Consider the following 14,203-nt stretch of genomic DNA (forward strand, 5'->3'; position numbering starts at 1 on the left):
GCCATTGGTAGTCCTGCCTGGACTAGGCTGTTGCAGTTTCCCAGTGATTTTAATCACAGGGCATGGTAACACTAAGGTGCCCTAAGGAATCTCCTATATTCCAAGAAAACTCTTCTCTACCTCCATTATGTAGTTGCAGTCCTGTTTCCCCTGATAGTCAGGGTCAATCACCCCAGTCAGTAAAGTAATCCCTTTCTTGGCTTGTTGATCCAGTGGTATGAATAGCGCAAAGTGACCATGTGGCAATCTTAGATTCAAGTTCAACAGAATCATTGTTGTTTCTCCTGGTGGAAGCACTTCCTCTTCTGGAAAAACTGTAGACCAGTAAAGCTCAATGTTGCAAGGACAGGAAGCAAAAATTTTTCCAAGTGTCATTCCCATTTCCACCCCTTGATTCCTGGACCCATGAACCCTGGCTATTGGAGAAACAGCACCATACAGTGGATGCTGATTCAGAGCATACACAGCCTCCTGCAGAACATCACCACAGTACTGCAAAGGTATTGCCACCTAGTTGGCACCATAATTGAGGTTTCAAAAGGCCATTCCACCATTCTATCAACCCAGGTACCTCTGGATGATGGGGAACATGAATTTGTGACCAAGAGACCAGCTCAGCAAGAAATACTAAAGGGAGCTCTAGAGGCAGATAGGAAAAGAAGGAGAGAGAGATGTGGAGAAGAGTGTAGAAATGAAGACTATCAGTAAAGATAAAAAGAGAAAAAAAATTAGATGTGATATATAAAATCCCAAAGGCAAAATGGTAGAAGAAAGTACTGCCTTTACAGTAATAACTGTGAATGTTAATGGAGTAAACTTCCCAATCAAAAGACATGGACTGGCAGAATGGATTAAAAAAAAAGACCCATCTATATACTTTCTATTGGAGACTCATTTTAGACCCAAGGACAAACATAGGTTGAAAGTGAAAGATTGAGGAAAGATATTCTATGCAAACAACAATCAGAACAGAGCAGGAGTAACTACACTAATATCCAACAAATTACACTTCAAATGTAAAACAGTTAAAAGAGACAAAGAAGGACACTACATATTAATAAAAGAAACAATTCAACAAGAAGACATAAAAATCATTAATATTTATGCACTAAGCCAGAGTGCTCCAAAATATATGAGGCACCACTTCTTGATAAAAACACTTAGAACATTAGGAATAGAAGGAAACTTCCTCAATGTGATAAAGGACATATATGAAAAGCCCACAGATAACATTCTCTTTAATGGTGAAAGACTTTAAGCTTTCCCTCTAATATGAGGAACAAGACAAAGATGCCCACTATAAATACTATTATTCAAAATTGTACTGGAAGTTCTTGCCATAACAATTAGGCAAGAAAAAGAAATAAAAGGTATGCAAATGGAAAAGGAAGAAGTAAAACTTACATTATTTGCCATTGATATGATCCTGTATGCAGAAAAATGCACACAAATCTCCTACAGCTAATAAATAACTTCAGCAAAGTGGTGGGGTAGAAAATTAACACCCAAAAGTCCATGGTGTTTCTGTATCGAAGCAATGAAGAATCAGAAGTAGAAATTCCATTCACAATGGCAATGAAAAGAATCAAATATCTAGGATTAAATCTAACGAAGGGTGTAAAAGACTTGTACACAGCAAACTACAAAAAATTAGTAAAAGAATTCTAAGTAAACCTAAATAAGTGGAAGGACATTCTGTGCTCATGCATTGGAAGAGTAAAATAATCAAGCTGTCAACCCTACCCAAAGAAATTTATAGATTCAATGAAATCCCATTCAAAATTCCTACAAACTTTTCTGCAGAAATGGAAAAACCAATCATCAAATTTGTATGGAAGATTAAGACACCCAACATAGCTAAAGTCATCTTGAAAAAGAATGATATTGAAAGTCTCACATTTCCCATTCTTAAAACTTATTACAAAACCAAATAAGCAAAATATCATGGTCCCCGCACAAGGAAAGACATAAAAGACTAGTGGAATCAAATTGAGAGCTCAGAAATCAACCCTCACATTTATGGCCATCTGCTCTTTGACATGGTTGTAAGGGTTATTCACTTGGGAAAGAACAATTTCTTCATCAAATGTCTCTGGGAATACCAGATCTTCATTTGCAAAACAAACAAACAAATATAGAACGGGGACCCCTATCTCACACCATATACAAAAATAAACTCAAATGAATCAAAAACCTTAATATAACAGTTGAAACCATGAAACTCCGAGAAGAAAATTTAAGGAACCGTTATCCAGACCTTGTGTTAGGCAATGGCTTCTTTGAATTTACACCCAAAACACAAGAAACAAAAGAACAAATAGGTAAATGGGACCTCATCAAATTAAAAATACTTTGTTTTTCCTCAAAGGACTTTACCTTGAAAATTAAACAACAACCTACATAATCTAGGAAAAAATACTTGGGAACCACATGTGCTGGTTTAACTCTGTTATGTACTCCAGAAAAGGCTATTCTTTCTTAACCGATCACTGTGGGGTGGGCAGAGCCATTGTTAGCTGGGACCTTCTGACTAGGTTGTTTCCATGGAGGTGTGACTCAGCCTATTCAAGATGGGTCTTAATCCTTTACTGGAGTGCTTTAAGAGAGCTTGTGAGAAAGTGAGAGTTTAGAAAGAAAACACCCTGGGAGAAAGCAAGAGAGAAAGAAATGCTCAGAGACATTTGTTTTGGAGTCAGCTGTTGACTCCAAAAACTTGGAGAGAAGAATCAGGAGACAACACCATGTTCCTTATCCTGTGACAGAGGAATCCTGGATTCCAGGAGGCTTTCCTCAAAGTATCTCCGACTTGATGCCTTAATTTGAACATTTTCATGCTTCATAAGTGTAAATTTGTAATCTCTGAAATCCCCTTTGAATAAGCCAAACCATTTCTGGTATGTTGCATTCCGGCATCTTTGGAAAACTGAAACAATGTACAATGATAGTGGTTAAATGTACAGATTAAAAATGATTTTGGAGGAAGGACAAAGGAATGTCAATATTACAGGATGTGAAAAATAGACTGTCATTCATATTTTAAAATTTCAACATCTGTGTGAGACTAAAGCAAGAAATGTTTATTTGGTGCAAAATTTATATTCTGACTAGTACATTTCCTAATTTAACTTCAGTATAATTGCACACTATAAGTACATGGATCTTGACTAAGGCATGAGATTTTGTTGGTTTGTCTAAGTTAGTGTGATGTCCTGATAAATCCCAGAGTGATTTGAACAGTGAATAAAGAAGTATTTGCAAAGTTCCCTTGGGAGATGTGGAGAAAGGGGTGGGGGAATTCAGCTTCCCCATTTGGATAATTCCTGATATTCTCTCAAGCAATGGAATCAACTGAATTAATAGGCTAAGCCCTCAATCTTGGGATTTGCCCCTACAAAACTTATTCCTGTAAAGGATAGGCTAAACCTACTTAAAAGTATGCCTAAGAGTCACCCCAGAGAACTTCTTTTGTTACTCAGATGTGGCCTCTCTCTCTAAGCTGGCATAGCAAGCAGACTCACTATTCTCTTCCCTTTTGTGAGACATAACTCCCAGGGGTGTAAACCTCTCTGGCAACATGGGACAGAAATCCTGGTTTGAGCTGGGACTTGACATCAAGGGATTGAGAAAACCTTCCTGACCAACAAGGAGAAGAGGGAAAGGAGACTAAACAAAGTGTCAGTGGCTGAGAGATTTCAAATAGATTCAAGAGGTTACCTGGAGGTTATTTCTATACATTATATAGATATCCCCTTTTTAGTTTATTGTGTATTAGAGTGGCTAGAGGGAAGTACCTGAAACTGTAGAGCTGTGTTTCAGTAGCCTTGTTTCTTGAAGATGATTGTATAATGATTTAGCTTCTGCAATGTGAGTGTGTGATTGTGAAAACCTTGTGTCTGATGCCCCTTTTATCTAGGATATAGCCAGATTAGTAAAAAATATGAATAAAAATAAACAAATAATAGGGGAAACAAAGGTTAAAATAAATTGAGTAGATTGAAATACTAGTGGTCAATAAGATGGAGGGGTAAGGTGTATGGCATGTATGAGTCTTTTTCTTTATGCTTTTTAATTTCTTTTGCTGGAGAGACACGAATGTTCAAAAAATTATCATGGTGATGAATACACGTGATATTTTGAGCTATTGGTTGTGCACCATGTATAGAATGTTCGTATGTCAAGAATGATTGTATGTTTGTTGTTAACAATAAAAACATTTTAAAAAAACAAAAAACATTCAAGGTCATTTCTGTAAGATCTGTTATTATTCTATGAATTCTTTCAAATTCTTCTTTATGTTCTCCTAGTGTCTTCCTAATATCCTTTATCTTTTCTGCCCTTCTATTGAAATTATTTAGCAATTGAAGAGATGAAATTCAGAGAAGCACACAGGAAAAGACACAGAAGCTGAGGAAGGCAGCTATGGATAGAGAAGCTAGAAATTGAAAACAAGGAAATCTGGGAGAGAAGGTCAAGCATGTCATCATATCTAAAGGGTTATTGCTATACCTATCAATGAATAGATATTTAAAAAACAAACAAATATGAGTTCATATTGATACCTCCAAGGCCAGCCCAACACCACAGGGTTTATTCTGCCCTTCCTCAGACCATTTGTAATTTATTTCTCCAGCACGTGGGAGACATGGGTCTGATATTTTACAATTTGTCCAACCCTCATATACAAAAAAGGAGCTTTTGAATTGCTACCCTGTACTATGTTTGTTGCAGGTCTTTTTGTTCTTAGCCCAAAAGAATCCAGTTGTAACATTGTGTTCCAAAGCCATGTAGGTCAGCTCCTTTCTTCCCATCTCCTTATGAGTGGACACATGATTTATTTATAACAAGTCAGATTTATATGTCGTATTCTGAGCTCCCTCTCCTCAAGCACAACAATCACCATAGGAGATTTGTGGCAAGGGCTAAAGGGTCCTTATATCACCTGAAATAGCCTCAGAGATGTGAGCTCACAGTTGGTCAGCTGTGGGCCCCAGGGACCAGTTAAGGCAGAACCTGTGTGCTCTTATTAGGCAGAACCAGGAAAGGTATCAGGCCTCGAGGCTGGATTGAATCACCAAATAATAATTGAAGACATTCTTGGCACCTGTGGGTGGTTCTTGACTCGAACAGGGCTGGTGTTTTAAGGAATCAATGCCCAGCTGCTGGTTGTCCCACAGCATCAATCCACAGGAGAAGGTTTCATGGCCTGAATGGCAGGGCAGACATTGAGATTCTTACTGCCCCAAGTCAATGAAATAACTGGTAAACCAACAACCATGCTCTCCCAAGGGCAGACACAGCCCAGATCACATATGGAAGCATAGACAGGCTACCCATCCTCAGCTGGTCTTCAGCACAGGGCTTCTGGTGGCCTTCACCAGATTCCAGCCTCTAGCAGGGACTGAGGACCACATGTCTCTGGCCTCTCGCTGTCACTGTCTCAGCATTTTAGAAATGCTTTCTTCACAAATCAAGGCAATAGCAAACCTCTTGCTGCTTAGTCAATTTTAGGAAAACCGTAGTCATTGGCCAAATCTGACCTGTGCCTATTTTTGAAAGGCTCAAATGCTAACAATGTTTTTACATTTTCAAATGGTTGAGAAAAATCAAAACAATGATATTTCAGGTTATGTGAAAATTATTTGTAATTCACATTTCCATGTCCATAAATGAAACATTATTGGAGCATAATTTTGCTGATTCTTCTTCATGTTGTCTTTGGCAGCTTTATCACTGCAGCATTGGGGTTGAGTAGTTCAAAGCAAGATTTCATATCCCACGAAGGCAAAAAATTTATACTCTGGACCCTTATGAAAAATGCATCCCATACCCTACTCTATCCCATTGCCCAAAGGAGATGCTGAGCATGAATTATGTGGCCCAAGGAAAGTCATGTTTCCTTTTCCACCTGACTTCAGGGAAGTCAGGGCATCCCATTTTCAGAGTCTATGATCATATGAGACCCTTCCAAGTGGCCCCACTACCTAAAAAGAGCTTATCTTACAGTTGGGTGCTTGTTAGGATTCCAGGACAAATGGCACAGCAAACAGCAGCTGGTGGGACATGAGCTTGCCTCAAACCCATCCAAACTGCTGACCTCTGCTGGACATCCTCAGCTCTTGATCACTTCCACGCCATGTCTAATTTTGACATCCACACACCCTGACTCTGCAAAGGGGTTTCATGACTAAATCCTCTGCTTTTTGTTTTCAGTGTGGAGTACGCTCTTTCTTGGGCTCAAAGAGATGGAAACAGATCCAAGTTTGTTGGTTCATCCCACTGCTCTCAATAGAAACCCTGTGGCCCTCATGCCCTCACTTCTGCCCATCTCCATATTTGCTTAGTATGAGCTTGTCCCCCAAATCATACATTTACCCAGGACAGCCCACTTTATTCCAGCAAGGGTGTGCTGGTTTGAAAGGAAGTATGCCCCCTAAGAAAAGCCATGTTTTAATATAAATCCCATTTCATAAAGGTAAAATAATCCCTATTCAATACTGTATATTTGAAACTGCAATGAGATCATCTCCTCGGTTGATGTGATTTAGTCAAGAGTGGTTGTTAAACTGGATTAAGGGATGACATGTCTCCACCCATTTGAGTGGGTCTTTATTAGTTTCTGAAGTCCTATAAAAGAGGAAATGTTTTGGAGAGAGAGATTCAGAGAGAGCAGAGAATGCTGCAGCACTATGAAGCAGAGTCCATCAGCCAGTGACCTTTGGAGATGAAGAAGGAAAACGCCTCCCAGGAGCTTCATGAAATAGGAAGCCAGGAGAGAAAGCTAGCAGATGACACTGTATTTGCCATGTGCCCTTCCAGCTGAGAGAGGAGCACTGACTGTGTTTACCATGTGCCTCCTCACTTGAGAGAGAAACCCTGAACTTCATCAGCCTACTTGAACCAAGGTATCTTTTCCTGGATGCCTTTGATTGGACATTTCTATAGACATGTTTTAATTGGGACATTTTCTCAGCCTTAGAACTGTAAACTAGCAACTCATTAAATTCCCCCTTTTAAAAGCCATTCCATTTCTGGTATATTGCATTCTGGCAGCTAGCAAACTAGAACAAAGGGTCCAAACCATCCATGCACTCAGTAGAAGTTTGTAATTCGTGAAACTGAGCCAGACCCTGGCTGCCTTCTGTACAGGATGGTGTGCCTTCCTGTCTCACTGACATGGCACACAGCACAGCAGGCACTGTTATCAATGTTCACTGCACTGAATGTGGCACGGCTCGGTCCATCTCTCCATGCCCCCAGGATGAAGTTTGTACCTTCACCTGTGTCCCAAGGCAATCACTGGCTCCTGACACCACATGGTTAGATGGAAGGAAATCAGAAGGGCTGCATGTTCATGATCCTGACAGTGGATGAGGCAGTGTTCAGTCAGTGTGGGAGAGTGAAAGCCCAGCTCCCTTACCTCAAGATTGACAAACTGTGGCGACATTATCCTCCAGAGCTCCTTTCAGAGTCAAAGCTGAGGCTGGACATCACCTGGAATCACACTTTCTTGGCTTCTTCCACTTCTCTCCTTGGCTTCTCTGGATAATCTCCATAATAAATCACCCATACAAAGCTCTCATCTCCTGGTCTACTTCTAGCAATCCCCGCCAAGGCAGTCTGCCACTGGCTGTGATGACTGGATAAGTGTTCATCCTGAGAAACTTCCTATGGTTCAGATGAAGAGGAATGCCAATATGGAGATGTGTTTCTTGGATTGAGGTGCTTTAGCAGGGAGTATCTCCTTTCATTTTAGCAGGGGGCACTGCACTAGTTTAGTCTCCCAGGGTGCTTTCACACAAGTCCTATTTGAGCATCATAACTCTCCTGGGAATTCCCTTTAAATTGATGCATGTGCTTTTTCAGTCCTTTCTTCAGAGAAAAGCCCCCAACTATCTCTACCCTTCCTCCACTATCAACTCACTTCTCCAGTTCACTGCAGCCTCTTGGGGACATGCTTCTCTCTGAGCTGGTTGGGGAACACTTGGTTATGCAATTCAAGTTTTTGTCACTACTGCTGCTTTGCTTCTTTGGCTTCCTAACTGCACTGGTTTGAAAATGTTATGTACTGCAGAAAATCCATGATGTTGCATTCCTAATAGAATTTTGTGGGGGCAGACCTTTTGTGGGGTGGGATCTTTTGATTGGATTATTTTGAGATGTGACCCCTCCAATTGTGGGTGGAACCTTTTGATTTTGCTATTTCCATGGAGATGTGAACTTGACCATTGAAGGTGATCTTAATTAGTTTACTGGAGTCTTTCAAAAAGCTTAAGGAGAGAGAAAGACTTCAGAATTAACACGGAGAGCAGAGAAATGAAACCAAGATGCAGACATTTGGAGCTGCTAACCTAAGAGATGAGATCCAAGGTTTGCCCTGGAGAAGCTAAGTGATGGCCCACAGACATTTAGAGTGAAAGCCATTGGAAACAGAGCTGAGAGAGCTGTTTGAAACTAGCAGCTGGGAGAGTAGCCCAGCAGACCTCACCATGTGCCTTCCCATGTGACAGAGGAGCCTGGATGCTGCCTTTTCTCTGAGCAGTAATCCTCCTTCTGGTGCCTTAATTTGGACATTTTCACAGCCTTAGAATTGTAACTTGGAACTTAATAAATCCCTTTTGTAAAAGCCAACCCATTTCTGGTATATTGCATTCTGGCAGCTTTAGTAAGCCATAACACTAAGGGTCAGCAAAACTGGCTTCTGTGGTTATAGAGCAACATGCAGGTGAGTGGTCCAATTTTAAGATTCCCTACAAAGATCACATTTATAGTCTATGCCTAACATCGAAGTTCTCTTGGACATGCCATTCATTCAACACATGTTTATTAAGCACATACTATGTGCCAGACACTCTGCTTCATGCTCAGCTTGAATTAGGCAGATAAGGTCATCACTTGCTCAGTACTACCATGGGGAGACATTCGTTCACTCAACTGGCAATTATTAGATGCCAACTGTATGCCAGCTACTGACCTTTATGCTACAAATTCAGCATTGAACCAAGCAGACCAGCCATCATCACCTCAAGGAGCTTATGGTCTAGTAAAATATAACGAATATGTATATGGTAAACAAGATATTTTCACATAGCGATTCATGTTTTAAAAGAAATCAAAATAATAATACAGCATGTCATTTTTTTATATAGTGGCAAAAAGAATACTCTGAGGAAGCATTTCATGCAGGGACCTGTATGATGTAAAGGCTCCACGAAGGTGAAGTAACATCCCAACAGACATTTTGTTTCATTTTGTTTTAATTTAATTTATTTTGCATTATCAAAACAAAACAATATACATACATAAACATTCATAACATACAAACATTCCGTGTATAGAATACAGTAAATGGCTCACAATACCATCACACAGTAGTATATTCATCACCATGATCATTTTTTAAAACATTCTCAGCAGGCATTTCACAGACAGAAAGCCTGGTGGTGAGACTGGGATTGGGATGAGAGAACTGGGAAGGAGCAAACTGAGAGGGGGTGGAGCCACCCATACAGGACCATGGAGATTTTATCAGGAATATGAGGAGAAATGATTGTATGGTCTATATTTTGGACAAAAATCTTGGGAAATTAGAGAAGTCCTGGGGCAGCAACTTGCAGATCTCCAACTTCTTTCTTCACTGTGAAGTTCATGACTTCCTCTTCTCCATTCAACGACATTCACCAGAAAAGACCATAAATGAGACCATGAAACCTGTCCTACAAATTTAAAAGGTTCAAGCCATATAAATAATGTTCTGTTACAAGAAAGGAACTGAATTAGAAATCAACAGCCTAGAGATATATGGAAAAATACCCCAATTTTTGAAACTAAATAATACTCTTCTAAATAGCACATGGCTCAAGTAAGAAATTAAAAGGGAAACTAGACAGCATCATGAACTTAATGAAAATAAAAACACAACACATCGAATTGTGTGTGTTGCCACTAAAGCAGTCTGTAAGGAGAAGTTTGTGGCATTACACTTATATATTAGATGAGAAGGAAAGTACAGGCCAGATATTGTACAATGTGTAACTGCTTCCATGAGCAGTAGGAAGTTACTAAAATACTGTAGGCAGATGAAGGGCAGGATTAGACTTTGGCTTTTAAAACCTTTTACTGTATAGAGGATGTGAAGAACCAGAACACATATTCATTGCTGATGGGACATAAAAATGGTGATACCATTTTTGTAAAAAAAAAAAAAAAACACAAAACAATACTGACGGTTCCTTATAAAATCAAACATGCATGCTCCCTAAGATCCAGCAATTGCACTCCTACTCATTTACCCAAGAGAAACAAACAGAAATAACACCTGCAGAAGACATGCATGCAAATGCTCATGGCAGTTTTATTCATAATAACCAAAAGTTTGAAAAAAGACATATGTCCCTCAACAGGTGAATGGAACAAATAAAAACTAATGCATTCATACAATGGAATACTAATGGAAAACTGAACAAACTGATGATACATGTAACAGCATGAGTAAATCTCACAAACAGTATACTAAGTGAAAGAAGTCTCATGTACCTGTAATTCCATTTATATGAAGTACTAGAGCATGAAAAATCATAATAGTGTTAAATTCAGTAAGGAGTGGTTTGGGATTGACGACAAGGATAGAAGGGAATATAATAATATCTTGATAGATGTTTTGGTTATGCAGCTGTATACACTTGTCAAAACCCAGAAAATGTGCACGATTATTTAGGCATTCCATTGAAAATTTTACTTCGAAGGGAAAGGAAACTTAAATCTTTAACACTAATTAATGTATATCATGATGATGTATTTAAGGAGAAGTGAACTAATGTTCAAAACTTGCTTTGAAACCCACTTAAAAACAAGGTGAGTTGAAGGATGGATAAATAATTTAAAAAACTGTAGGAACAAGTTAATAATAGAATTTTGACATTGGACATATAAGCGTTCACTGTAAAATTCTTTCAACTTTTTTATGTGCTTGAAACCATTAATTATAAAATCTTGTGAAATCTGTAACTCTGGATACAGGGCAGAAACATAATCTTAGGTGGCCAAGGATACATTCAGGTATAGATGGGATAAGTTGCAGATATGAGAGGTGTTCTGATCCAATCAATAGGATTTGAGGATGCTTTGGATACAGGGGCTAGGAAGAGGAACGAGAATGTTTCAGTAGATGGGCTGAAGGAATGGAAGATGGTGCATTGACACTGTTGAATGAGATTTCTGGAAATGTTAACTCGGCAATTATATCAATGAGTTTGGGGTTTGGAGGAGAATAAGGGTCTCCAGCTATAAATTTGCATATCAGTGGCAAACATTAAAGATATAGGCAGACATGGGCATGAATGCAATTACCAAGAGAAGAGAAGAGAGTCTAAGCTGAAACATAGAAAAAACACAAATGTAGAGGCTAGAAGCAGAGGATAAGACTAGTAAGGAAAATTGTGAACAGAAGAAGGAGGAAATGGAGGAGGAAGAGCCAGAGAAGGGGAAGGAGGAAACCAAAAAGGAATTGAGCCCACAAAGATAACATTGAAGAAATTATGTACAAACTAAATACCACAACAAATATTTCCTGTTATACAAAGATTCTTGGTTAAGGAATGATCCTTTCTTGTGTGAAAGGAAAATGCAAATTTAAATACACCTCTTTTCTGCTGTTTGCTAAAACTGAAGGCTTGATGATGTAACTTCTCATCCTCTTTACAGTGCCAAGGCTGCAACACTTTACAAAGATGGTGAGGAACAATGCCTTGTCTCTTTTCAAACCTGAGCAAAGAGGAAGTGGGTAGGAGAATCTAGGTGACGTTCCTCAAAATAGGATTTCAAAAGTCCCCATGTTAAAATGTACCAAGCACTGTACATAGTGGACCCCACTTCAGAACGCAAGACTCCCACTCTGAAAGAGAAATGGAACAGTGATGTCCACACGTGAAGGCTAAAGACGTGTTCCTTGCCACTGATGCATGGGTGAAAACATCAGCAAACTTTGGAGTACCACCCTGAGCCTCTTGCTGTTTCACCTGGCTACCTGTTCTACCTTGAAGAAATTTCCCCATCACTACCTGATCCAAATTTACTTGGAAAGTTCATTTAAATGTTCCCCATAGAAACTTTGCCAGTTCCTATTGGGGGAACATATTGTTTATAAATCTACAACTTAAATTAAATTCCCCCCCTTGTCACTTGCATCAGTTTCTCATCATTTTTTAAAGTTAACTCATCAGCATTGAGAAAAATTCAACTCAGCCACTTCCTTTCATTTACCGGATGTGGGACACATCTTCCTGAGGGCCACCTTTACATCTTTGTTCCGCAGAGTGTAGATGAGTGGGTTCAGGGTGGGGCTGACTGCTGTGTACAGGATGGCAACCACTTTGCCATTTTCCATGGAGGCGCCAGTCCCTGGGAGGATGTAGGTGTAGACGACGGTGGAGTAATACATACAGACCACGAGGAGGTGGGAAGAGCAAATGGAGAAGGTCCGGCGCTTACCCATAGCAGAGCGGATGCGCAGGATACTGGCGATGATGAAGCCATAGGAAGCCATGGTGAACAGGAAGTTGACCACCCCAAAGTAAACATCTGCGACAACAATCATGATGTCATTCAGGTAGGTTGGGCTACACGAAAGCACCAACAGTGAGGGGATCTCACACAGGAAGTGATGGATCTGATTGGAGCCACAGAAAGTGAGCCGTGTCATCAGACCAGTATGCACGGAACTGTTAATCCCGCTGGTTACCCACACAGCACCTGCCAGGAGGGCACAGAGGGGCCTGCCCATCAGTATGTGATAGTGCAGGGGCTGGCAGATGGCCACATAGCGGTCATAGGCCATGACCGTGAGCAGCAGCAGCTCAGCCCCCAGAACCCACCATAGGAAGAAGAGCTGGGTCATGCAGCCCCCATAGGAGATGGTGCAGCTTTTGCCCACCAGGTTCTCCAGCAACTTGGGGATTACGGTGGATGTGCAGACGATATCTATGATGGCCATGTTGGTGAGAAAGTAGTACATGGGGGTGTGCAGGGCTGGATTCAGGCAGATGGCTGTGAGGATGAGACAGTTCCCTGCAAAAGCTGTCAGGTAAAGGAGGAAGAAGAGAGCAGAGAAGGCACCCAGGAGCTGGGGGTTTTCTGAGAAGTCCAGCAGAACAAACTCCACCATGGCTGTGTGGTTGTTGGCTGCCATTGGGTGGGTGAGCTTGGCCCAAAGATGCTGGGGAGCAGTCGGCACCTGGTGGAGGGAAGCACAAGGACAAGGTAGGTGATCACACTTCACATGCATCTAATGGGATGTTTGCAGTGGTGCCTTGGACCTAGGAAACACATAGCTAAGTTCTTAACACAGGTTCCTAGAACAAGGGAGACAATCCTTCCCTGCTCCTCAGACCCCCTCCACATAACAGCTTCTCCTTCCTGTTTGTGGCTGGGAAGGCATTACTCAGAAATTTACATAGGAAGTGCAACCTGTTTTCACTTTAATAATGAATATTTCCTACGTTATCCTGACATTTGAACATTATTGGGAGATGGACCATGTTGTATTTACCTGTGAGTATGACATGGCCAGTGACATACCCTAGCTGGCTCCAGGCCTTATTATCTCAAAGAAGAAAAACCAATTCAGCTGGAGATTAGAAGAGTCTTCATGGAGAAGACTGCCTCAGAGACAGGGTGGAATTCTTACCTGCAAAGGGGTAGATGTAGGCCAAGGGATGGGCTGAGGTGGGGAGCTCAGGTTTTCTGAGGGGTCCAGCGACTGAAGGTGAAGCCTGGGAAGAGGCCAGTCTTGGGGGACAGCAGCTGGCATTGGAACAGGCTGGGCCTGGCTCTGCATCAAGTCTGGTCAGTTAAAGCCATGACCACCCAATGCTACCTTGTCTACTAAAGGCTTCTTCCCAGAGTGAGGAGGTGGCTGTACCATGGGCATCCAGGGTTGCTGTTGGTTCCCGCAGCTGGCAGGAGCCTGTCTCCTGGCTCTAACCCCCACCAGGGTCTCTCAGACTAAGTGATAAGTTTCTTCTTTCATTGGGTGTGCCAGGAGCTGGAAATGCAACAATGAAAAGAAGAAACACAACTTCACTGTTGTCCGGAACCTCTTGCCATGCACCCACCTGCTTCCCAGGCCTGTGGGATTCCCTGACTTTGCACACCAGTCTGGCAACCCATCCCTGACCTCAGGCAGGTGACTGTCTTTCTTGAGTAGTAC

General features: G+C 41.0%; 1 protein-coding gene across 1 annotated transcript; it reads right to left on the reverse strand.

Moving 5' to 3' along the window:
• Positions 1 to 12,250: 12,250 nt before the first annotated feature.
• On the reverse strand, positions 12,251 to 13,189 carry LOC143682326 (olfactory receptor 13A1-like). The gene has a single exon (XM_077159116.1). It carries the CDS (start codon positions 13,181 to 13,183, stop codon positions 12,251 to 12,253), a length of 933 nt encoding a protein of 310 aa, XP_077015231.1. The 5' UTR covers positions 13,184 to 13,189.
• Positions 13,190 to 14,203: the final 1,014 nt, after the last annotated feature.

The sequence above is a fragment of the Tamandua tetradactyla genome, chromosome 5 (assembly GCF_023851605.1).
Source record: "Tamandua tetradactyla isolate mTamTet1 chromosome 5, mTamTet1.pri, whole genome shotgun sequence".
In the NCBI taxonomy this organism is placed as follows: Eukaryota; Metazoa; Chordata; class Mammalia; order Pilosa; family Myrmecophagidae; genus Tamandua; species Tamandua tetradactyla.

Excerpts from the sequence above, each read along its gene's own strand:
- LOC143682326 (XM_077159116.1), bottom strand. The coding sequence starts at position 13,183 with ATGGCAGCCAACAACCACACAGCCATGGTGGAGTTTGTTCTGCTGGAC.